At 50.6% G+C, this 25,059-nt stretch overlaps 1 protein-coding gene across 3 annotated transcripts in view; it reads left to right on the forward strand.

The window, feature by feature from the left end:
* SIM2 (SIM bHLH transcription factor 2) overlaps window positions 1-25,059 on the forward strand; it is a 50,219-nt gene that overhangs the window by 19,838 nt on the left and 5,322 nt on the right. For all 3 annotated transcript variants that reach the window (XM_027961583.3, XM_042238389.2, XM_042238390.2), the window contains exons 5-9: window positions 3,092-3,177; window positions 6,465-6,664; window positions 13,554-13,660; window positions 23,085-23,232; window positions 24,608-24,776. In XM_027961583.3, coding sequence (XP_027817384.2) covers window positions 3,092-3,177; window positions 6,465-6,664; window positions 13,554-13,660; window positions 23,085-23,232; window positions 24,608-24,776 — 710 coding nt within the window. The remainder of the gene's footprint in view (window positions 1-3,091; window positions 3,178-6,464; window positions 6,665-13,553; window positions 13,661-23,084; window positions 23,233-24,607; window positions 24,777-25,059) is intronic.

A 25,059-nucleotide genomic window follows, 5' to 3' on the forward strand; every position in this document is an offset into this window, starting at 1 on the left:
GTCCAAACCTTCCCTCCTAAGGTGCTCCTGGTTTAGAATGCCAACAACCCAGGTCTAGATCTGGGCTTCTTAACCACAGGGTCCAAGGATAAAACTCGGGGAGACCATGAAATTGCATGAGATAATTACATCTATTCCCTATTTAGTTGAGATCTAGCATTTCCTTTGCTTGTAGACTGTAGACAGCAAGCTATCTTACTATCACTAGTACCTGTGGCTCTGACTACAACAGAAACACAGGTATTTTCACTTCATGTTATAGTTGTTGCAGGTATTTATACATATTGGTTATGCTCACCACTGCTTTGAAATTTCAGGAGTTGTGATTCTGTTGCAGGATCTTGTTATTTTATGTGTTAATAAAGTAGCACATTTATAGCCCACTGTGATAAGCACCTTAGAATAGATGTGGCATGGCTGTTCCGTGGACAATGTGGAACCAGTCTTCACACAAAAGACTCCTTAATTTACAACTGCTACGCATGCCAGGAAGACACAAAAAGACTTAATCCAAGGGCCCTGGCCTTGTAATTCCTTCCCATGGTCCAATGAGACCAGCCAGTATGCTGACCGATATGTCACTTGTCTGCTTTGAGCTATGGAATTCCAACTCAGCCAAAATTCCGCAGTGAGATAAAATACCAAAGAAGAAGTGTCAAATGTGATGAGAATGGGGTAGCCAGCCACAGAGGGGAAAAAATGGATTCCATTCTTATTGCTTCCTCCTGGGATGGATCCTTCTAAGGCTAGGAGGGGAGAACACAGACTAGCGCTCTCAGTTTTAAAACCGACTGCAGATCCAGCTCTGCGGCCCTCCTGTTTTAGCCCCAGAAATAGTCACCATGAGTCTACCGAGGATGGACACTGGTAAGCTGGTTTCTGAGATGAGATGGGGCCTTGATTGTAGCTGTGACCTCTGGTGCTTAAGTCCTTGGAAATGGTCTGGCTGCATAAATGAACAGGAATAGGACTCTAAAGAAGTAATGTCTAACAAAATGAGAGCTAGAAGAGCACGTTGCTGCTGAATCTAGTGCTTTCACTGTGCAGTTGTTTAAAGTTGGACAATGACCGCTGGAATCTCAAGAGAATCCCTCAGAACGTTATGTTGTGTGTGTGTGTTTTAATTGAAGTATAGCTGGCTCACAATGTTGTGTTAGTTTCAGGTGACAGCAAAGTGATATGGTTTTATATATATTGTCAGATTCTTTTTCACTACAGGCTTTTACAAGATACTGGATGTGTTGTTTTAAAAATTACAGTGAGTTGATTGCAGGGGAGTGGGCTTTCTGCCATTAGCTCTGGTTTCATTTTACCTTCCATGCCTTTAAAAAGTGTTTGAACAAAGACAGCAAATGAGAGTTGGGATTATGGCGAGACACATCCAGTTTCCCCGTGGGGTTCACATCTGAGGTGAGCCAACAACACAGTAGGAATGGTTCTGGGAGAGGTGGGGTCTGTGTGGGACTCATTTCCACAGCCAGCCGAGTGTTCAGGCTTTGAGGTTCACAAGTGGTTCGTTTTCTCCCCGATTTCTCATCTTCGGAGTTATTTTTTTGCGTCTGAACTGGGCTCATTGTTTTATGGTAATTGTGTGAGACGTGGGGCTCTTTCCAAAACTATGTAATTCCTGGGGGTGATGGTTTTTATATCTGAGCGTGGAAATGTGACAGACTGGCCGCCATGTTAAAGGGAAGCTCCCCGGCCCCAGCCTGGGCAGAGGAATTATGGGTAAATGTGAAAGCCCCGCCCACTGGGGGAGTCGGGGCCTCTGAGGCGACTGGGAGGGGCACAAGGCATTCCATTCCTTGTGGTAACCTTTCTTTAAAAATTAATTTATTAACCACCACCAAATGGCTGTTTATTTAGAGTGGAATGATCTCGCTCTCACCTGAGGCGAGGACGCTGTACCGTCCGTGCCCAGAGAGCTGATGTCCGCTCAGTAAGGCGGAGGGTGTTTTCTCAGGTTGTTGAGTCACCTCAGTCGTCTCCGACTGTTTGCGACCCCATGGACTGTAGCCCGCCAGACTCCTCCATCCATGGGATTTCCCTGGCAAGAATCCTGGAGTGGGTAGCCATTTCCTTCTCCAGGAGATCTTCCCAACGCAGGGATCGAACCCACGTCTCCTGTGTTGGCAGATAGATTCTTTGCCACTGAGCCACATGGAAAGGCCTTTTTCTTGGGGGATGTCTGCATTTGCAATAGTGAGGTGGAGATTTGTGTGTGAGGGCTTGGAAGGGAATGAAGGAAAGGCTTGGCCAGCCAGAGAAGGAGTGGGTGGGGAGCGGGATCCACCCAGTGCTGTAACTCAGGGTGAACACTTTGATCAGGCCCCGTGGGTCCACTGGGCCCTGTGCCCAGTCCCATGTGGCTGGGCAGTCCTGGTGCCCATGGCCATGGGCACACTGGTGGGAGGCACCCTGGGGCTGGCTCCCTCTGCCAGAGAAAGGCCTGCACTTCTGAGTCCTGAGTTAGATGGGGGAAGTCAGGTGCTTCTAAGCTACCAGGCAGGCACAGCACCTGCCGGGGGGCTGGCCAAGGCAATTCTCCAGGTGCCAGGCCTCTACATAGCTGCCACAGGGGACCACGGGCAGGTTGAGCTGGGCAGGGTCCCTACACAGAGATTCTCACCTTGGCCCCAGGCTGGTGTTTCCCAGGTTCTTGGTATGGCCATGTTTCTGGAGCACATGGAAGCCACACAGGGCCAAGCTAGTCTCCTCAACCCACTGGAGGCCTGAAAGTGAAAGTGTTAGTATCTCAGTCATGTCCGACTGTTTGCGACCCCATGCACTGTGTAACCCGGCAGGCTCTTCTGTCCATGGAATTCTCCAGGCAGGATCCTTTCTCCAAGGGATCCTCCCAACCCAGGAATCAAACCTGGTTCTCCCGCATTGCAGGTGGATTCTTTACCTTCTGAGCCACCACCCAGGGCCAGGTCACCAGCAAAAATGCTCTGGCTGGGGGTCTGGGCAGCCCTGAGCCGAGGACTCTAGCTGCTGGATCCAGCCCTGAGGGTTTACTGAGAGCCTGGAGATGAAGTCAGGGAAAGCATTGTGGGACAGTTTGCCAATCTAACCTCCTGCCTGCTTTCAGAGTATGAGATCGAGAGGTCATTCTTTCTTCGAATGAAGTGTGTCTTGGCGAAAAGAAACGCTGGTTTGACATGCAGTGGATACAAGGTACCCAGCCCTGGGGCTCACAGGTGGAGAGGGGTCGGTGGCGGGTCTTCGCTGTGCTCTGTGTTTGCTTCACATTCAGGAATATCTGCAGACGGGAAGGTGGGGGGACCCAAGCGTTCTTTCTATACCGCCTAATGTAGAACTTTCTAGGGACACCACTCATAGCAAAAGCTGGCGTTTTACAAGGATGTCCCAGACAGGCTGGATTGCGTTGTCTGAGACCAGGAATACATGGGGCTAAGGGTAATATTTGACTTTGGCACCTGCAGGTTCTACTCTGCACACAGGGCAGTCCCTCTAGAGTAGCCACACCTAGACTTTGTCCTGCCGCAGAGAAAACGATCCTAAGCCCATCACTCTGGAGCGAAAGGTGGACAGGAGCCTTTTTATTTTTTCAGGCTTTTCACTTTGTATTGAGGTGTAGCCAGTTAACAATATTAAGATAGTTTCAGGTGAACCAGCAAAGTGACTCAGCCATTTGTATACATGTATCCCTTCTCCCCTAGATTCCCCTCCCATCTAGGCTGCCACATGACATTGAGCAGAATTCTCTGTGTTGTACAGTAGGACCTTATTGATTATCCATTTTAAATATGGCAGTGTGTACATGTCATCCCAAACTCCCTAACTGTCCCTTCAGAAAGGAGCCTTTTTGCAGGAGAATTTGTATAAAAGGAGGGAGGGGTGAAGTGAAAAGAGAGGGGATGGTTTTGTGCCTTTGTCCTCTCTTTCTGGAATACCCTTCTCCCCTCCTCTCCATCCCAGGGTCTGCCTTTCCCCAGCCTCTCCTCAGCCCCCTCCTTTGAGCCTCACTCCTAGCTCCTCCCTTTGACCTTCACCTCATGCTTATTTCATAATCTGGGAAGTGAGTTTCATATCTGCTATCCCAGAACCCCAGCCTCAGAGATGGGAGCCTCCAGCACTGCCCTACACACAGTAGCTATTCTTCTGGAGACTTGGGTCCTGAGTTGTTTCTGACTCTTATTACCCATCTGATTGGCTCATCTTAAGTAAAACCCATCACCCACCTTGTCCTCAATTTCCTCATCAGTAAAATGGGAGAATAGGTTTCATGGGTAAGGTTTGTTCCAGCTCCAAAGACTGAGTGCATTTGGGAATACTGGAGGAAAGTCTTTGAAAAGAGAATATTTTAGCTGCTCGTCAGTACTGTTAGGATGATCTTGAGCCTTTCAAGATTTTACTGACTGTAACTTATGTAAATGCTTCCAATATTGAGGTTTAAAGCTGTGCACATGTTTCTGTTTGACATCTGCAACTCTATAAACACTTTCTTGTATACGGTTCTTGGCTAGAACAGTTGTTAATAGAAAGGTTTCTATATAGCCACTCTGAATTTTTGCTTATTGTTGTTGTGCAGTCGCTCAGTCATGTCTGATTCTCTGTGACCCCATGGACTACAGCACGCCAGGCTTCCCTGTCCTTCATTATCTCCCAGAGTTTGCTTAAACTCACATCCATTGAGTTGGTGATGCCATCCGACCGTCTTCCTCTGTCGCACCCTTCTCCTCCTGCCCTCTATCTTTCCCAGCATCAGGGTCTTTTCCAGTGAGTTGGCTCTTTGCATCAGGTGCCCAAAGTATTGGAACTTGAGCTTCAGTATCAGTCCTTCCAATGAATATTTGGTGTTGATTTCCTTTAGGATTGACTGGTTTAATTTTGCTGTCCAAGGGACTCTCAAGAGTCTTCTCCAGCACCACAGTTCTAAAGCATCAATTCTTTGGCATGCAACCTTCTTTATGATCCAACTCTCACATCCCTACATGACTACTGGAAAAACTATAGCTTTGACTATAAGGACCTTTGTCAGCAAAGTGGTGTCTCTGGTTTTTAATATGCTGTCTAGGTTTATCATAGCTTTTCTTCCAAGAAACAACCATCTTTTTTTCCTTACTACCAGTAGATAAAATCTTAAATTATAAATAAAGTAAATAGGGACTTCCTTGATGGTCCAGTAATTAAGAATCCATCTTCCAGTACAGGGGGTGCAGGTTTGATTCCTGGTCAGGAAACTAAGATCTCACATGCTGTGGGGCAACTAAACCAACATGCCACAACTGAGACCCAACACAGCCAAATAAATAAATATTTCCAAAAAATAAATGAGGTAAAATTTAAAATGAGGACTTTTTACCCTGAAAGAATTCTTCATTTACTTGAGTGATATAGTTTGTCAAATGATATCACTGTCAAGTTAACAGTTGCCAAGTTCATCCTCATCAGGGGGTGATAAGCATAAGAATCATTACTGAAGTAAACATTATGGAACAAAAGGTTCAGTTGTCACTAAGTCATGTCCAACTCTTTGCAACCCCATGAACTACAGCACACCAGGCTTCCCTCTCCATCACCAGCTCCCAGAGCTTGCTCAGACTCATGTCCATCAAGTCAGTGATGCCATCCAACCATCTCATCGTCTGTCATCCCCTTCTCCTCCCAGCTTCAATCTTTCCCAGAATCAGGACCTTTTCCAATGAGTCAGTTCTTATCAGGTGGTCAAAGTATTGGAGCTTCAGCTTCAGCATCAATCCTTCCAATAATATTCAGGACTGGTTTCCTTTAGGATGGAATAGTTGGATCTCCTTGCAGTCCAAGAGACTCCCGAGAGTCTTCTCCAATACCACAGTTCAAAAGCATCAATTCTTTAGCGCTCAACTTTCTTTATAGTCCAACTCTCACATCCATACATAACTACTGGAGAAACCATAGCTTCCCAAAATGTCTTTGTGTGCCATCTAATTGCAACTTGGCCCTGAGTTGAAATGAAAGTGCTAGACACTCAGTCGTGTCTGACTCTGCAAGTCCATGGACTGTAATCTGCCAGGCTCCTCTGTTCATGAACTTCTCCAGGTGAGAATACTGGAGTGAGTTGCCATTTCCTTCTACAGGAGATCTTCCTGACCCAGGGATCAAACCCGGGTCTTCTGCGTTGCAGGTGGATTCTTTACCATCTGAGCCATGAGGGAAACCTGTTAATTTGCCTAAATCCATTTTGCAGTGCGTTAGAGTCCCCTCTTGTGGTGTTACCTAAGCATAGTCAATTGCATAAGACAACCCTTATATTTAATTATTATCTCTTAGGAGATATTACCTCCTAAGAAAGAAGCAGAGTTCATTTCTTCCAAGCAGTGAATCGGGCATCTGTCAGCATGTTGGCCGCGGGGCTCAGTAGAGGGGGGGCTTGGGGATATTCCAGCTCGTTCCAGAAAGCAAGCAGGCCCAGAGTCAGGAAGAGTGGGTATGAGGCTGACCCTGCCTCTCTTTCCCAGGTCATCCATTGCAGCGGCTACTTGAAGATCAGGCAGTATATGCTGGACATGTCCCTGTACGACTCGTGCTACCAGATCGTGGGGCTGGTGGCTGTGGGCCAGTCGCTGCCGCCCAGCGCCATCACTGAGATCAAGCTGCACAGCAACATGTTCATGTTCAGGGCCAGCCTCGACCTGAAGCTGATATTCTTGGATTCCAGGTGAGTCTGGCACCTGCTGTAGCAGAGTTCTGGAAGATTCTGATGGTAGAAACCGGACCCTGGAAGCTACACTATTAAACCAAAATGTAACAAGCAGTAAGCCGTACTAAGAATGCGAATTAGAAAGAGATTTAGTGGAATGAAGTCAAGAATTGAAAGAATTAGTATCAACCTTAATATTCAGGAGTGACTGGCTTCTCCAGCTTATAGGTACTTGTTTTATTTGTTTATATGTTCATTATCTCACTGGAGTTTGAACTGGAAGTACATGTTGTAGGCAACAGCCTTTTTTGCAGGCCCATGATGTCAGGATTCTGCCTCATATCTCCATCAAGTTGGTAGGATGTTAAAACAAACAGAAAGTTTCCATTCTGAGTGGTGTGTGTTGCGGGAGGCCTTCCAGCTCCAGCTGGCGGGAAGCCAGGCTCTGACGGTCACCACAGGACGGGGCAGCAGGCAGAGAGGTGGCCTTCGCCGGGGGAGAGCTGTGGGCTCAGCCCCACAGGCAGCTTTCGGGGCCTGGGCTGGGAGGCCACCTCCAGTGGATGGGGAGGGGCGCTGCAGCCCCCAGACTGTTTGCCACTGGGCAGAGCCTCGCGATTTGAGAATCTCTTCTCAGAGAGAGGAGGGAAGGCAGACGGGGGAGAGGCACTGACCTGTTGTTTTGCTCGGCCTGGGGGAGCCCGCTGGCAGGGGGAGGCCTGAGGGGGCCACTCCCTGGGCTTGCGTTTTCTTCATTCACTCGGCTGCCTACATGGCTGTTAGGAAAGATGAAACTAGACGGTAGATGGAAGGTGTTTGTAAAAGGAAAAAACCTGATATACCTGCAAGGTAAGTCATCTTGCTTCCTGGCCTTTTAGATACCTCAGCTGTACAGATAGGAACAAGTGGTCAGAGACCCCACTCCTGACTTTTGGTGTGTGTAGCTGAGCTTTCTTGGAGAAAAATTAATATATATCACTAGTGTGTGTGTGTGTGTGCGTGTATATATATATATATATATATGTATATATATATGTATATATATATGTGTATATATATATATATATATATACACATATGCACATATGGTAATAGAGGTGAAGAACCCCCCTGCCAATGCAGGAGACATAAGAGATGTGGGTTCGATCCCTGGGTCAAGAAGATCCCCTGGAGGAGGGCATGGCAACCCACTCCAGTATTCTTATCTGGAGAATCCCATGGACAGAGGAGCCTGGCAGATGACAGTCCATAGGGTTGCAGAGTCAGACCCAACTGAAGTGACTTAGCAAACAGGCATGTACATATATGTATGTGTATATAAATACACATATGTATAGCAGATTTTTCCTGTATGTCTTGAAGCTAGGATTTATTGATTTTTTTCCCACTTCTTTTTTTAAAAGATTTGTTAAAATTTACAGTAGTTGTAGTGCACAGGCTTAGTAGCCCTGAGACGTGTGGGATCTTCCCAAACCAGGGGTCGAACCCATGTCCCCTGCATTGGCAGGCAGATTCTTAACCATTGGACCACCAGGGAAGTCTTTTTTCCACTTTTAAAACACTGCAGTAAAATATACATAACATAAACTTGATCATTTTACCCATTCATGAAATAAAAGTTAACTTACTTGGTTAAGGATGGGAGATGAAAACATTAATTAGTTTAGTTCATTGTAAATGCATCTCAGAACCGTTCGGAGGTAGAGACATGGCAAGGCATGGCCTTGCAAAGTCGTCATCATGCTCCCAGAAACTCTAAGCCAAAGAGGAAACATAACTCCTTGGGGGAAGGATGCTGGCCCCGATGCTGCCCATGGATGTTTTCCTGCAGTAAAGATGGGAGCACCTGCAGGGGAGGAGCCAGGCATGGGGTAGACAGCACGACCCACAGTGACAGAGCAGCTCTCTCCAGACTTACGAACCACTTCTAAAAGGGACTTCCTTCCCCGGTGGTCCGGTGATTAAGATTCCATGCTCCCAATGCAGGGGGCATGGATTCAATTCCTGGTTAGAGAACTAATATCCCCGCATGCTGCAAAACATAGCCAAAAAGACCCAAAAAAAGTGGACTGCAAGAAAATCCACTGGCCGTGTTTATTATTGTAGAAATTTGGGAGAATACGACAGGTTTCTTCTTTGTTTTGTCTTCCACTTTTTCTTCAGCCTCTAAAGCTCAGTGAATTCTCTAGAAGAGGAAAGAGGGGTGTTTCCCCAGAGGAGAGAGTTCGGGTCTTCTCGAGCGGTTCTATCCACACAGCTCTGACACAGAAGAGACAAAGGGAAGGCTTTACGGAAGAGGGTGTATGACCTTAGCGCAGAGGCCAGCTTCCTCCTGAAGGGACCTCAGATGCGAGTTTTCCTCTGCTTCGGGGTGTGAGGGCCAGGCCCCTGAGTGGGTTGAAAGCAAGGTGGTCATGCTGAGGAAGACTTCCTGTCTCTGCAGGAGCCCAGGAAGCTCTTCTTGCCAAGTACAAGGAAGCTTCTAGCAAAGCCTTGAGGTGCTTCTGAACCCCAGCCACCCAAGAGGTCCTTAAGATGGTCTGAAAGTTGCTGGGAAATTCTTCACACTCTGGCCTTCAGGAGGTTGTAGGAGTTGAAAGGCCACTGGGCCGGGGGACAGAGGAGCTGGCCCAGTGCTGGGTGGGCAGCAGAATGGCCTGGTGGGGTGACGTCAGTTCCTACATCCAAACCCCAGAAGCCACAGAGCGGGGTTGGCCTGAAGCCCAGCAGTTCCAAAGTCACAAGGGCCAGGGTGGTGGGCCTGGTGGAGGGGGCCCAGCCGGCCCCCACCCACCCACCCACCCAGCATAATCCCAGACAAAACTGAACTCGACATAACCTGAAATTCGGTTCATAGGGGTTTTGTGGTATTTCACTTTGAAACTGTAGCTGGTGCTTTTGCTAAGGATGGGTGAACCCGGCGATGTTTGGGTTTGGCAAATCCCTCTGACAGGTCTTCAGACACTAGAGGGTTGGAAAAAACCAAGAAGGCATGCTGCCAAAGCCTTCCCTTCCCTTTAATTTTTAAAGCCAGTGTGTACTTTGATGAGAAACTTAATACATGTGTTTCTGATTCATTTACACATTCGGGGCCGTTGTACTGAAACTTTACGTCTAATGGGTCTGGGAAGCCTCTTTCATCCCCACACGGTAGAGATGCTTGGTTTTCTTCTTGGGTGGGGGAGAGCCAGACGTCTCAATTTTCCTGCCACACAGAGGCAGACTCTGGTGGGGCCTGAGGTTCTAGGTGGCCCTCGGACAGGTCCCCCGGGCCCTGAGAGGCTCTGGCCTGTGCAAATTCCCTTTCTACCCACCTCGAGCCCCATCTCATTCCTTCCCTGGAGGAACACCATGGAAATGTGTACACCAAATAGTGAATGATTCCAGGGAAATATGAGGCTCACAGAGATTTACGACCCGAAGCCCATGCAGAGCTCAACAGAAAAGGAGCGGGTTAGGGAATGAAAGTGAGGTCAAATTTCCCCGTTTAATTTACAGCTAGCCTTTCAGATCCGGGCCAGCGGGGCCCCCAGTCCGTGCCACCCTCAGTCCCCACTTACTTCTCACCGTGGCCTCACCGCCCTTGGAATCTCCTCTCATCCCCTTCTTTCATCTGTTCTTGAATATATGTCACCAAGATGTTGGGGCCACCTCCTCTAGGGACGTGGTTCCCAACACAGTTGCCCAAGGCCTGGGAGTCAGTATCACGGCCACATGCAGTTCTTACCTGTGGGTGGAGTGATCCGTGTGCTAGTGATGTTGCCATCGTGGGTGCTGGGAACTACTCTTCTTCAAAGAGCTAAAGTCAGAATCAGTATGCCTGAGGCTTGATGAAAATAAGAACAAGGTAGGAGCGTATAAGCACCAGGAGAGTGTTTCCATGTCCACAGTGAGCTTAAGGCTTGCTTTCAGTCACAACAGTTTGGGATATTGTTTTACTATTTCTGGGGGCTCTAAGACAGTCCTCCATTGATAGAGAGGCTTCAGTGTCTCCATTATTCCCTATATTTCATCCATAGGAATCACCCCATCATAGCATCATCCCCCCCGAGACCAGCTGTGCCAGTTAACAGGGTCCAGTGTGGACGGGAGGGTTACAGGTTTGCACATGCAATATGTGAGATGTGAAATCAACCCAAGTATCCATCATTAGGTGAAAGGATAAACAAAATGTAGTGTCTACATAAAATAGAATGTTATGCAACCATAAAAAGGAATGACATTCTGATAGATGCTACGGCAGGAATGAACCGTGAAAGCATGTTAAGTGAAAGAGAAGCCAGAAGCAAAAGGTCAAATATTATATCCCTCCTCTTAGATGAAATTTCTAGAGTAGACAAATTCACAGAGATAGAAAGTAGAAGAGAAATTGCCAGGGACTTGGGGAGGGGAAGTGGGGAATCATTGTTTAATGGATACAGTTTCTGTTCTGGGTGATGAAAAGTGCTAGAAGTGGAAGTAGTGGTGGTCATCGTGAATTGTACCCATCGTGAATTGGTTAAAACGGTAAATTTTATGTTGTGCATACTTTAACTACAAGGATTTTTAAAAGATTCGCAGTAATTTTTAAAAGGTTCTCTTTCCCAAAAGCCCCAGCGAGTGGACTCTTAGTCACCTTGGCAGCTTCTCCTGATATTAGTAACAAGTTCACTCTTAAAAAAAAAAAAAACATATATATTTATTTATTAATGTATTTACCATTTGGCTACACCGAGTCTTAGTTGTGGCATGTGGGATCTAGTTCCGGGACCGCAGATGGAACCCAGGCCCCCTGCACTGGGAGTGCAGAGTCTTTAGCCACTGGACTATGAGGGAAGTCCCAACAAGTTCACTGTTAAACGTCCTCTGATAAGCTTCACCTTGAAAAGGGATAGTCTTCAGTTCAGTTCAGTTTAGTCGCTCAGTCGTATCCGACTCTTTGCAACCCCATGAACTGCAGCACGCCAGGGCTCCCTATCCATCATCAACTCCCAGAGTTCACTCAAACTCATGTCCATTGAGTCGGTAATGCCATCCAGCCATCTCATCCTCTGTCATCCCCTTCTCCTCCTGCCCCCAATCCCTCCCAGCATCAGAGTCTTTCCAATGAGTCAACTCTTCGCATGAGGTGGCCAAAGTATTGGAGTTTCAGCTTTAGCATCATTCCTTGCAAAGAACACCCAGGGCTGATCTCCTTCAGAATGGACTGGTTGGATCTCCTTGCAGTCCAAGGGACTCTCAAGAGTCTTCTCCAACACCACAGTTCAAATGCATCAATTCTTTGGCACTCAGCTTTCTTCATAGTCCAACTCTCACATCCACACATGACCACAGGAAAAACCATAGCCTTGACTAGACGGACCTTTGTTGGCAGAGTAATGTCTCTGCTTTTTAATATGCTGTCTAGGTTGGTTATAACTTTCCTTCCAAGGAGTAAGCGTCTTTTAATTTCATGGCTGCAGTCACCATCTGAAGTAATTTTGGAGCCCCCCAAAATAAGGTCTCCCACTGTTTCCACTGTTTCCCCATCTATGCCATGAAGTGATGGGACCGGATGCCATGATCTTAGTTTTCTGAATGTTGAGCTTTAAGCCAACTTTGTCACTCTCCTCTTTCACTTTCATCAAGAGGAGTTTTAGTTCCTCTTCACTTTCTGTCATAAGAGTGGTGTCATCTGCATATCTGAGGTTATTGATATTTCTCCCAGCAATCTTGATGCCAGCCTGTGCTTCTTCCAGCCCAGCGTTTCTCATGATGTACTCTGCATAGAAGCTAAATAAGCAGGGTGACAATATGCAGCCTTGACGTACTCCTTTTCCTATTTGGAACCAGTCTGTTGTTCCATGTCCAGTTCTAACTGTTGCTTCCTGACCCGCATATAGGTTTCTCAAGAGGCAGGTTAGGTGGTCTGGTATTCCCATCTCTTGAAGAATTTTCCACAGTTTATTGTGATCCACGCAAGGCTTTGGCATAGTCAATAAAGCAGAAATAGATGTTTTTCTGGAACTCTCTTGCTTTTTCCATGATCCAGCGGATGTTGGCAATTTGATCTCTGGTTCCTCTGCCTTTTCTAAAACCAGCTTGAACATCTGGAAGTTCAAAGTTCACGAATTGCTGAAGCCTGGCTTGGAGAATTTTGAGCATTACTTTCCTAGCGTGTGAGATGAGTGCAATGGTGGGGTAGTTTGAGCATTCTTTGGCATTGCCTTTCTTTGGGGTTGGAATGAAAACTGACCTTTTCCAGTCCTGTGGCCACTGCTGAGTTTTGATAGTTTTAAGTCATTCCAAATCTTTTTTTTTTTTTTTAGCACCTCCTGCAGTTGCTTGCTTAAGACTATTATTGAAACTCTTAAATATCCCACAGATTTCAGAAAATAACTCCTTTTATAGTTGTGTTTATTTTTATTTTCGTCTGCTCTGGGTCTTTGCTGCTGCATGGCCTCTTCTCTCGTTGTGGCGAGTGGGAGCTGGTCTTCATTGCAGTGCCGCACGCTTCGCACTGAGGGGGCGTCTCTTGGTGTGGAGCTTGGGCTCCAGGCATGCAGGCTTCAGTCGTTGCGGCTCTCAGACTCTAGCGCGCAGGCTCAACAGTTGGGGCGCACAGGCTTAGTTGCTCCGAGACATGTGGGATCTTCCCACATGGGACCAGGGGTTGAACCCATGTCTCCTACCTTGGCAGGTAGATTCCTATCCACTGAGCCACCAGCGAAGCCCCCAAACCTTCTTCTAACTAATAGTTTCAGAAGGACATTCCTGCTCATGAAGGGTGTGGCGCCTGCAGCAGGCTGGGGTTCATAGACTTCCTTCTTGTAAAAAACTACTCCACCAAGCCGTTTCTCATCTGATTGGTTGGCAAAACCGATGTTAGTGTGAATGAAAGGCAATCTCAGGGCTGTATAACTCACCGGGAGCTGCCGTCCTCCCGTAGGGTGACGGAGCTGACCGGGTACGAGCCGCAGGACCTGATCGAGAAGACCCTGTACCATCACGTGCACGGCTGTGACGTCTTCCACCTCCGCTACGCGCACCACCTCCGTGAGTACCACGTCACCCTGCCCGGGAGCCCTGGCAGCGGGGAGGGGCGCCACAGAGTGGGGACGGCACCCGGGCAGCCAGGAGGGGGCGCCACAGAGTCCGGACGGTGCCCTGGTTTGCCGCAGTGACTCCCCATACGGTACGCACGGATCTGAGGCCTCAGATCTGTCTCTGGGCAGCCCTGGATTTCAGCACAGCCGCTTGTCAGTTCTCAAACATCTAAGGAAACCCTGGAAGGTGTGGGATGGTTGCTGGAGTCTAGATTATGGATGTGGAACCTCAGTTGTTCTGGATGGCCATCTGGATGCCGGTTATGGGTGACAACCAAAGCAGAAGAACTGATCACTTACAGGGAACTTACTACCATCCAGCTCTAGTTTAAGGGATTAAATTCGTTACCAAGCCAGTGAGGGAGGTTCTTATGCGTGTGATCCTCCTTTTACTGCTGAGAACACCGAGGTTCAGAGAGGTTAAGCTCCTTGCCCATGGTCACACAGCAAGGAGGGGGCAGAGCTGGGTGCTGAATCCAGCGAATTTGGTCACCAATGGCTGGGAAGCTCAGGGAGACCGCAGGTTTCTAGGATGGGAGAAGTCCACATGGAAACAGAAGGTAAACAGTACTCCATCTGCAAATGGAGGCAGTTTGGGGACCATACAATGGAAGGGTGGGGGCGCTAGTCACTGAAATGTCTAGACAAGTATCGCTTTCTTTTCTAGAATCCAAATTGAGGCAGCAGATAACTGGGATGGAGCAGAATGCCTCATCCTCCCAGCGTTTAGCCCTGCCACACTGATGGCCGGTTCAGGGGTGCTTGTTCGTGGGGTGCAGAGGGTTGGGGAAGCCAGAGCTGCTGTGACACGGCCCCGATGGCACATCCTGCTTCTTGCTGTGTGAGGAGGACTGAGAGGCATCAGAGGACAGGTTGCTGGGGTTGGTTGGAGGCAGACGGTGGGTCTAGGGGCTGCCTGGCCATTTGGTGACAACTGGGACCTGGTCAGCCTGGCAGTTACTAGGGTGTCGCTGTTCTTTTGTTCTGAGTCACTCAGGGCAGAGACCCGTGATGACTGGGACATTGGCTGGGCAGACCCGTCGCTTCTTCCTGTTCCTTGTAAGTCACGTGGAAGGAACTCTCCCTGCTCAGAGACACGGAACTGTGAGCAGCCTTTTCTTTCTTTTAGTACAAATGGCCAATCATGCTCTCATATAAACACCGCTGACCTTCTTAAAGCCCGGCTTGGTAGGAAGTGGCTGCCTAATGTTGGGATGGGTTTTTAGGTCAGAGTCACTGATTCAGGAGCCAGATGGCTTCCTTGTGCAAACAGGGTGGGAAGTGTCCATTACAGAATGAGATCTTTGAGGGCCTGACCGGGCAGGCGGTAGAGGGGAGCAGTGGGGGAGCGCATGCTCTGGAGTAAGGAGAGCGGACTAGGACGTGGAAAACGGTGTGCACTATGGAACAATCTAAAAGGGAGGACAGGCTAGGGGCAGGGGACCAAATGGGAGCGTTCACACCTCCACACACCGCCCCCCCCCCACCACTGTCGGGATATCTGAGGGGAAGCCCCAGCCCTGGGGTTCCCAGCCCCATCCCTCCGAGACAGGAGGGCTTGGGAGCCTCTCTCTGCAGCGCAGGAGTTAACAGTAATTCCTTGAATTACACGGAGGGAGAGTTGTTCCCCAAAGAGTGGAAGCAGCTTGGGAAATCTGACCTGGAAATGCAGAGAAAGGAAGCTAATGGAATTAGAAGTCTTTGTTTTAAATACCATGTTTTAATATCTCTTACACTGCCTAGCTAACAGAGGGGAGCAGGGGATTTTTCAGGCAGAATAAATTCAACTCGGGCTTGGAAACTGGTCATGGTGGTGGCCAGTGGTAGGTTCCCAGGTTCCCTGGCGTGGACCGAATGCTTTTCACCTATCGAACCTGAGGGCCACTGGGCCAGGTGGGCCAGGAGGTGGAGAGGCCTGTGGGTGGGACTGGCCCCCCGGGCCTGTTGGGCACTGTGGTCTTCAGTGGTTCTGACCACTCAATGGGTCTCCAGCGTGTCCACCAGGATCCCCTGGTCTTCCCCAGGTCATGTGACTTCCCAGAAGCGGAAGAGCGTGTGTTTGTGAGGTCTCCTGCGATTCACATGATGACTTCACCTTCCTTCATTTCGAATGGGGATTTCCAGACCTTGCAGTTATCAAAGGGACCCTGAGAGGAAAGGTGTACCCCGGCTTCTCGGAGACATGCCGAAAAGGTGGAGAGTTTACATACCAGAGGGAAAATAGCTTTCTTTGCCAAATGAGCTGTAGAATTGGTCAATCAAAGAAGACGGAGAACAGCGGAATTGACAAGCCTCTGCAGAGGCAGGAGGCCCCGGGTGGACAGGTGTAGCCTCAGATCCAACCCAGCTCCCTTCCACCAGCTTCCCCATGCCCCATATCAGTGTGTCAGCAAAGTGGCAGCCCAGGCCCCTACCCACACACTGGGCAGAGGTGGGTCTCAGCCTTGGCTCCAGCCTTGGGACCCGCCCCCCTCCAGATGCCCCCTCGGAGCATCCAAGACACCACCCTGAAAGTCTCTGACCCTCAGAGCTGGAGCTTTGGATGAGGAAAGCAACGATGGTCCTCAACCGGGGCAGGTGTTTGGAGGCAGGTCTTCGCAGCGTGGAGCTTGGGTGATGCTGAACATGTGGTCCCCAAGGCCTCGCTCTCTTTCCCGGGCTTCCTGTTCCCACCTCTTTACCCCCAGGGAGGCTTGGCATCGCCTTACCTTCCTTAAACTCCAGAAGCTGAGTCAGGTCCAAGGGCAGCAGGTTATCTGGACGGTCGCCGAAGCAGGGTAGTGAGTGGGAAGGACCCAAAGCAGGGTAGTGAGTGGGAAGGACCTGCGGAAGGGAGGGAGCCCCTGAGAGAGGGAGCGTGTCGGCCGACACTGCTGACGGCCTTCCATGTCCCGGAAACCCTGGGAGCCGGGTAGGACCCCTGGTGGGTGCTGAGGGGAGAGGGGATGCAGGTACTTACACCCCAGCAGGCATCGGCCAAGGCACCCTTGGGATTTCGAGTCTGCCTGCTTCTCTGTTCTCTGTCAGCACGCGCTCAGCCTGAGAAGGGCCCGGCGTAGGGGGTCTGGGGGGGAGGGGGGATCTGGAGTGTAGGGGGGACAAGGTCAAGGGTCACAGGCCGGGTTCTCTCCTCTCTCCTTCTCGTCTTCTCCCTGTGTCCTCCTCCTGTGTCTGGGTCGCTTTCTCCTCTCTGAGGACCTGGTCACACGGGGTCAGGCTCACCCACATGACTTCGTGTTACCAATCACCTCTTTAAAGGCCCCATCTGCAGGCGTAGTCATGTGTGATGCTGGGGTTGGGACGTCAGCATGTGAACTTGTCAGTCGGGGACACAGTTCAGCCCGTGAAAAGGGCTTCTTTTCAGTGTCTCTGTGTCCTCGCCCGGGGGTGGGCACAGTCCCGTTCCCGCTGGACGTCCTGGCTTGGGGAGGACAGGTGAGGAGATGGAGGAGGTGGGACGCGTCCCTTCACCAGGTGACGTTTTGGTTGTGTCTCCGGCTGCTCTGGTGGCTCAGGGGCCCAGCCGAGCCTCCCACCCTGCAGGGTCCCCACGAGTCCCCATGATGGCCTCTGGGGACAGGGCTTCAGGTCCTTCAGTCCAGCCACAGCCAGAGCTGCCCTGGGGGTTGCCTGGGACCTGGGCGGCCACTCGGCCTTGGCTGCTTCTCCCCCACCTGCCGCAGCTGAACGCAGCCATGGTGACCCTCTCGCTGGGCCCCTCAGGCCTCCAACGCCCCTGGGGGAGCCACTTCTGTGAGATGCTCTGACCTTCTGTCTTTTGTGGTTCATGAGGTAACTCAGTTTGGGAAGAAAATTAACAGCTGTGGACACCCAGGACCAAGGGAGGTCACTGTCTGGTTCTCCCAGGCCAAGCTGTCTCCTCCATACCGTGATCTGAAACCGAGGAGCCAGGCACAGGGCTCTGCTAGAGGCCTGATTGGACGTCATGAACGGAGGCTCTGGAGGACCGTGGTCGACCATACGGTTTTCACACATTCTTCAAAATATTATCTTAACCGGGAGCAGGAGTCCACAGAGTCTGAAGAAAGCACAACCCCTGAAGACAGAATCAACGCCTTCCAGAAACGCAGCCTTGCGAGGAGTAGCGGGGCTGGCCAGTGGGGTCCTGGGGAGCTCCGGCTTCCAGAGGCCATGAGACAAGGGGGCAGGGATGGCCCCAGCACCTCCCAGCACCTCGGCCTGTGGGCAGTGTGGTCCTGGGGAGCTCCGGCTTCCAGAGGCCATGAGACAAGGGGGCAGGGATGGCCCCAGCACCTCCGAGCACCTCGGCCTGTGGTCAGTGTGGTCCTGGGGAGCTCCGGCTTCCAGAGGCCATGAGACAAGGGGGCAGGGATGGCCCCAGCACCTCCCAGCACCTCGGCCTGTGGTCAGTGGGGTCCTGGGGAGCTCCGGCTTCCAGAGGCCATGAGACAAGGGGGCAGGGATGGCCCCAGCACCTCCCAGCACCTCGGCCTGTGGTCAGTGGGGTCCTGGGCATTCCCAGCTGAGCTTTCCAAGGGGGACTGTGCTGTGCCAGGGCTCCCCCCAGAACATTCTGTAAGGGGTTCCTCTAGGGCAGGGGTCCCCAACCTCTGTGATCTAATGCCCGATGATCTGAGGTGGAGCTGATGTAATAATAATAGAAATAAAGTGCATAATAAATGTAATATACTTGAATTATCACGAAATCATCCCCCCCACTCTGCCCCAGTTTGTGGAAAAACTCTTCCACAAAACCGGTCCCTGATGCCCAAAGGTTGGAGACCGCTGTTCCAGGGGCTTCTCCGGGAAATATCTTGGGCCCTTCCAGCTCGTTCCCCTCACTGCCTCCTGGTGGCTGAGGGGCAGTCCTGCAGCCCCATTACAGGGCCTTGGGGACAGGCTCCCCAGCTGGAGCCTGCCCCCTTGCTGCCTTCATGAAGCATTTGGGGACTCTTTCTTGTATGTGGGGGGCTTGACCTGCAGGTCCTGGAGGTGGGCAGGGGGCAGCCTGGTGCACAGGTGGGGCAGGGATCAATACTGGTAAACCCGAAGGTGTGTGTCAAGGGACACTGAGCAGATTTCTTGTGGACACAGTGTTTAGGAAGAACCTAATGTTTGCGTGGCTGTTCATCCAAAGTAGTGGAGAATCTCACCTAGTTCTCTAGGGAGGCCCCTGTCCAGAGTGGGCCAAGCCCCAATGCCAAAGAGAACAGAGGCTGTGTTCCAACTATCAAAACATTTCAGTGTTCCAGAAAGGCTTTGAAACCTGAACACGTGGAACATATTTCAAGCAACAACTGTCATAACAAAATTATAAAACCTTTGACTGTGTGGATCACAACAAACTGTGGAAAATTCTTCAAGAGATGGGAATACCAGACCACCTGACCTGCCTCCTGAGAAATCTGTGTGCAGGTCAAGAAGCTACAGTTAGAACTGGACAAGGAACAACAGACTGGTTCCAAATCGGGAAAGGAGTATGTCAAGGCTGTATATTGTCACCCTGCTTATTTCACTTATATGCAGAGTACATCATGAGAAACGCTAGGCTGGATGAAGCACAAGCTGGAATCAAAATTACCAGGAGAAATATCATAACTTCAGATTGCAGATGACACCACCCTTATGGCAGAAAGCGAAGAACTAAAGAGCCTCTTGATGAAGGTGAAAGAGGAGACTGAAAAAGTTGGCTTAAAGCTCAACATTCAGAAAACTAAGATCATGGCATCTGGTCCCATCACTTCATGGCAAATAGATGGGCAAACAATGGAAACAGTGACAGACTTTATTTTGGGGAGGATCCAAAATCATTGCAGATGGTGACTGAAGCCATGATATTAAAATATGCTTGCTCTTTGGAAGAAAAGCTATGGCCAACCTAGACAGCATATTAAAAAGCAGAGACATTACTTTACCAACAAAGGTCCATCTAGCCAAGGCTATGGTTTTTCCAGTAGTCATGTATGGATGTGAGAATTGGACTGTAAAGAAAGCTGAGCACCGAAGAATTGATGCTTTTGAACTGTGGTGTTGGAGAAGACTCTTGAGAGTCCCTTGGACTGCAAGGAGATCCAACTAGTCAATACCAAAGGAAATCAGTCCTGAATATTCATTCGAAGGACTGATGCTGAAGCTGAAACTCCAATATTTTGGCCACCTGGTGCGAAGGACTGACTCATTGAAAAAGACCCTGATGCTGGGAAAGATTGAAGGCAGGAGGAGAAGGGGATGACAGAGGATGAGATGGTTGGATGGCATCACTATGAGCAAGCTGTGGGGGGTTGGTGATGGACAGGGGAGCCTGGCATACTGCAGTCCATGGGGTTGCAATGGGTTGGACACGACTGAGTGACTGAACTGAGATAGGGCAACTGGTGTAGACCCATGGAAACACACTCTAAAGGACACACAAGAGTCATAGACTCAAATGCTTACGGGGCCAAGCATGTAACATGAATGTATGAACGGACTCAGGGCAAGAAAGTGGTGGAGCTTATGGTCAACTGGAGAACACATGACCCATCCAGGGGTGTTCTGGTGGTAACGGCAACTGTATGCCACCAACATAGCATGTTTGTGGACACGTGTCCATGGAATGTCAGCTGGTCTTCAGATGGAAGATACACTTGAGGGCTTCCCTGGTCTCAGTGGTAAAGAATCCCGTCTACCAGTGCAGGAGCCACAGGTTCGATCCCTGATCTGGGAAGATCCCTTAATTGCTGTGGAGCAGTGAAGCCTTCGTGCCACGGCTTGTGCGCCTGCCCTCTGGAGCTTGGAAGCCATAGCTGCTAAAGCCCTCGAGCCCTCGAGCTCAGGCAGGAGAAGCCTGCGCGCCACAGCCGGAGGATGGCCCCCACGTGCCACACCTGGAGAAGAGCCCACACTGCCACAAAGGTCCGGCGCAGCCAAAAAATACATACACAAAAATGGTTTTTTAAAAAAGGTACACTTTAAAGGAGTTCTCCAGTTTCCAGTGAGGACTTTTGATTGACGTTCCAGGGAGATTGGCTTCTGCTGCTGGCTTCTCTGGCCTCTGGACTGAAAGGGACAAGGGAGCCTAACTCACACCCAGATCCCTTCCATATGCTGCCCTCCAAGCAGAGTCTGCAGGTTGAAGCAGCTCTGCCTTGCTGACGAAGGTGTGGGGAGCCCATGCCTTAACTGGGAGCCATGGGCCAGGAAACCGGAAGTAATCTAGAAAGCACAGTGCTGTCCACACGCTGCCCTGCTCGTTTACAGGTGGGACCCGATGGGTCTGCGGAAGCTGTCCTCCGTGCTGTGTCACTCTGCAGACGTTGCACGGTGTGGCCTTCTGGAAGTTCTTCCTGTCCTGCCCCACCCCCCCAACCCCCCCGCCCCCTGGACTTTCCAGATCTTCTTACTAACCAGACTGCCTCCAGCAGCAGGTGCAGAGCAGTGGGGTGTTGGCGGGGCGTGCAGGCACACCAAGACCCGCTCCCCTAAGGACCGCATGGCTTGTCTTCAGTCTTGCCAACTGCACTCTCCCTGGGGCCCCATTGGCAGCAGAGACTGAGATGTGAGTCCGGAGGAACACGGGGACCGCACTTACATCTTCCCCACGGGGGTGGTTTAGTCTTCTGTGGCAGCCGTAAAAAGTGAAAGTGGTAGTGACTCAGTCATGTCCAACTCTTTGTGACCCCATGGACTGGGGCCCGCCAGGCTCCTCTATCCATAGGATTTCACAGGCAAGAATACCGGGGTGGATTGCCATTCCTTTCTCCAAGGGATCTCCCCACCCAGGGATTGAAACCGAGTCTATCACATTGTGGCTGTAACCAAACCCCTAAACCGAGCAGCATGAAATAACAGAACGTCTTGTCTCACGGTCCTGGAGGCCAGAACCATCACTGCGTCGGCAGGGCCGGGTTTCCTCTGGAGCTTCTGGGGTCAGAGCCTTCCTGCCTCCTCCAGGTTTTGGTGGCTGCTGGCATCCCTGGCTTGTGGCCTCCTACTCCGTTCTCTGCCTTTGTCTCCCTCTGTGGGTCTGTGTCTTCTCCTTTCTGTCTCCTACAGGGACACGTTATTAAATTTACTGCCCTCCCTAGTCCAGAATGATAACATCCTTAAGATCCTTATTTACATCTACAAAGATCCTTTTCCTAGGTATGAGTCACATTCACAGGTTCTTGCATATAGAATGTAGAATATATCTTTTAAGGGGACACTATTCAACCCATGACAGGTGGTGAAGTGAAAGTCCCACTCAGTCGTGTCTGACTCTTCTCGACCCCATGGACTGTAGTCCATCAGGCTCCTCTGTACTTGGAAGTCTCCAGGCCAGAATACCAGAGTGGGTAGCTGTTCCCTTCTCCAGCAGATCTTCCCAACCCAGGAATTGAACTGGGGCCTCCTGCATTACAGGCAGATTCTTTACCAGCGGAGGTACCAGGGAAGCTGACAGGTGTCACTGGTATCCTTTTGGCTCTTAAAATTCAAAACAGAAATGGAACTTAGGCTTGTGGCCAAAGTTTACTTTCCTTCCAGAGGCCAGCTCATTGAGCTGGCTCTGCCTCCAGGAAAAATTCTGGAAGCAGGAGGAATTCTGGAGGAACCAGGAAGGCTGTCTATCTTTCTGGATAGTGCATTTGTAGAACCAAAAGTTCTATTCCTAAGTGGCCTCGGAAAACCGTGACCATTGGCTCTCAGCTGGGCATGGGTCCCCTGATGTGGGAGACACTGCAGCCCAGATGGAGGGGCAGCTGAAGGCTTCGGGGACATCTCCCCCGACCCCCACGAACCACCACAGTTAGCAGGGCCTTGCGTCATAGCCCACACCTGGGATCCTGTCAGACAGCTGATTCAGTTGGACAGACTGGATGAGGAGCTCCAACAAACCAAGAACGTTGTAACTAAGTATCTAGGATTTCAACTTATACCAATATGTTGATTATCAGCATGAGTCACAGAGAAGAAAAAAAAAATTTTTTTTTTAGCATACACCTGTTTGTTTGGTCTCTGTACTTAAGTTTAATCTTAGCAGAATCGGGAAGGGTCAGAGCTAATAAAACAGCTGCAAATTCTGCCATTTGAATCCTCATCTAAAATGGTTGGGATAAATATTCTAATATTCATTGTATCTAGCTTAAGGTGATTATGAGGAGATTTTTAGGAACATTGTAAGGATTAAGGGGAAGCCTAAAGTATAAGATAAGAAAAAGGAAAAGTATACTACCATAGTCCCAGGGGCTTTATAAATACTGCAAGGAATAGATTTCAAAGCCAAAGAGATTAACGAGCGTTTCAGTTCTCAAAGGTGTCCTCCGCCCCAGAAAGGCCCAGAACCGGAGCTCTAGGTCGTCCGCGGGGGCAGCCTCTGCACGGGTGGGTCAGGCTAACCGTCCCTTGGGACTCCTGTCCCCTTGTGTTTGCAGTGCTGGTGAAGGGCCAGGTCACCACCAAGTACTACCGGCTGCTGTCCAAGCTGGGCGGCTGGGTGTGGGTGCAGAGCTACGCCACTGTCGTGCACAACAGCCGCTCGTCCCGGCCGCACTGCATCGTGAGTGTCAATTATGTCCTCACGTAAGTCAGACGTATTTGTTTCTCTCCTTGCTCTCTCCTCCCCGCCCCCACCCTGCCACCCCATCCCGCATCCGTTTGGTCTCATAAGCTCCATCTCTCACTCCCTGTCTCTTTCTGGAACTGCTCATTTGTCTCCTGTTCTGTTCTGTTGGACAGTCTGGTTGTCTGGGAGGTTCTGAACGATTTCTGTGTCAGCATGGAGGGCAGTGGTGGGAATGTGCTCCTGCCCCGGGCACAGCGGCCCAGGGTGTGGGGATGTGGGTAGCAGAGGGCGAGCAGGTGATGCCCCCTAACCTTGAACACAACAGAAAGGGGGTGCACGTCCCAGACCAAGAATACAAAGATAGCACTCTCTGGGCCCACTAACAACGGGGCCACCCTGCTCGCTCCTCCCACTTTATCCATGTCTGCCTACACAGCCTGTCGTAAATGATAATGAATATTTACTGCCTTTAAGTCCTCAGAAGTTAAGTTCAGTGGCAGTTAGGACCGTTAGAAGCCACCGGACACAAGTCTACCTGGAACCAAATATTACTCCCTGCCCACCATGCTGTTAGGTGCTATATCACTTTGTACCCAGCTCTGACCTTGAGCTCCATGTCCTTGCAGTTCCCCCAGACACACCCTGCACGGGCTCCTCTCCTGCCTTTCTGTCTAACGCAGTGAGGTTTGGGGCTCTCTGTTCCTTCACAGAATGGTTGTCAGGTTGCTTGGGATTTGGGTGAGGGGAGTGTTGGGAGGTGGGTGTTTGGTTTTTTTGTTTTTCCAAGGCAGAGTGATTTTAGCAGAACTGTAGGGGAGAAAGCATTGACTCTTCCTGAGCCAACTTGCACGGGCTGGGGCTGGTCCTTGGGGCAACTTCCCCTCCCATGAGTGTGCCAGTGCCCGGCTGGCTCTTCAGGGCAGAAATGGGTCCCAAGTGTGGAAGTGGATGAGGCTGGAAACCAGGCTCCGGGACCCTCAAGGGACCCCTATTTAGCCTCTCTGGTGCTAAATAGGGAAGCAGCCGGGCCACAGACACTCAGTTGATCGCGAGCGGTTTCTGCCTTTTCCTTGTTGCCCTGACATCCTGCCTCAGGGCGCGTGGTGTCCCCGGAAACGTGCCCGGGGGCCCTGTTAGGTGGGAGAGAGCTACTCCACACTGTCTTCCTGCCGCGGAACAGCGGGCTTGCTCAGCATCTCCTGGGGTCTCCAAGCCCGAGGCTGCAGGTGGCTTATTACAACGGGGGGAGGGGGCCACCCCTCAAAGCCCAGCACATCCGCTTAGTGCAGTGACACGGAGGAGCTTCTCAAATGAACTCGCCCCAGGAACAGGCCTGGGAGGGCGTCCCTCCTCGTGGCTCATGGACATGACCTGTCCTGTCTGGCTCCTCAGGGACATCGAGTACAAGGAACTGCAGCTGTCCCTGGACCAGGTGTCCACGTCCAAGTCCCAGGACTCCTGGAGGACCACCTTGCCTACCTCACAAGAAACTAGGAAGTTAGCTAAGCCCAAAAACACGAAGATGAAGACGAAGCTGAGAGCAAACCCTTACCCCACACAGGTAACAGCCGCCACCCACCGGGGCTCGGGGCACCTGAATGAAGCATGAGGCCCCAGCCGCATTCAGGGGTCTCCCTACCCGGGAGTTTCTCTGAGGGAGGCAAAGTCCCTCTGGCCATCCTGCCCCCAGGATAGAGACTCAGCCTGGGGGAGACAGGCCAAGAGGACGGCCAGGTGGGTGAGTCAGATCTTGGAGACAGAAGACTCCCTCGGGGAGGCTGATCAGAGTCTGTGTAGTCGGGGCTCAGGACTCTGGGGCCCTGTGTTTCCAGAGCATTTTTGTC

This window comes from Ovis aries, chromosome 1 (assembly GCF_016772045.2).
Source record: "Ovis aries strain OAR_USU_Benz2616 breed Rambouillet chromosome 1, ARS-UI_Ramb_v3.0, whole genome shotgun sequence".
NCBI classification, from domain to species: Eukaryota; Metazoa; Chordata; class Mammalia; order Artiodactyla; family Bovidae; genus Ovis; species Ovis aries.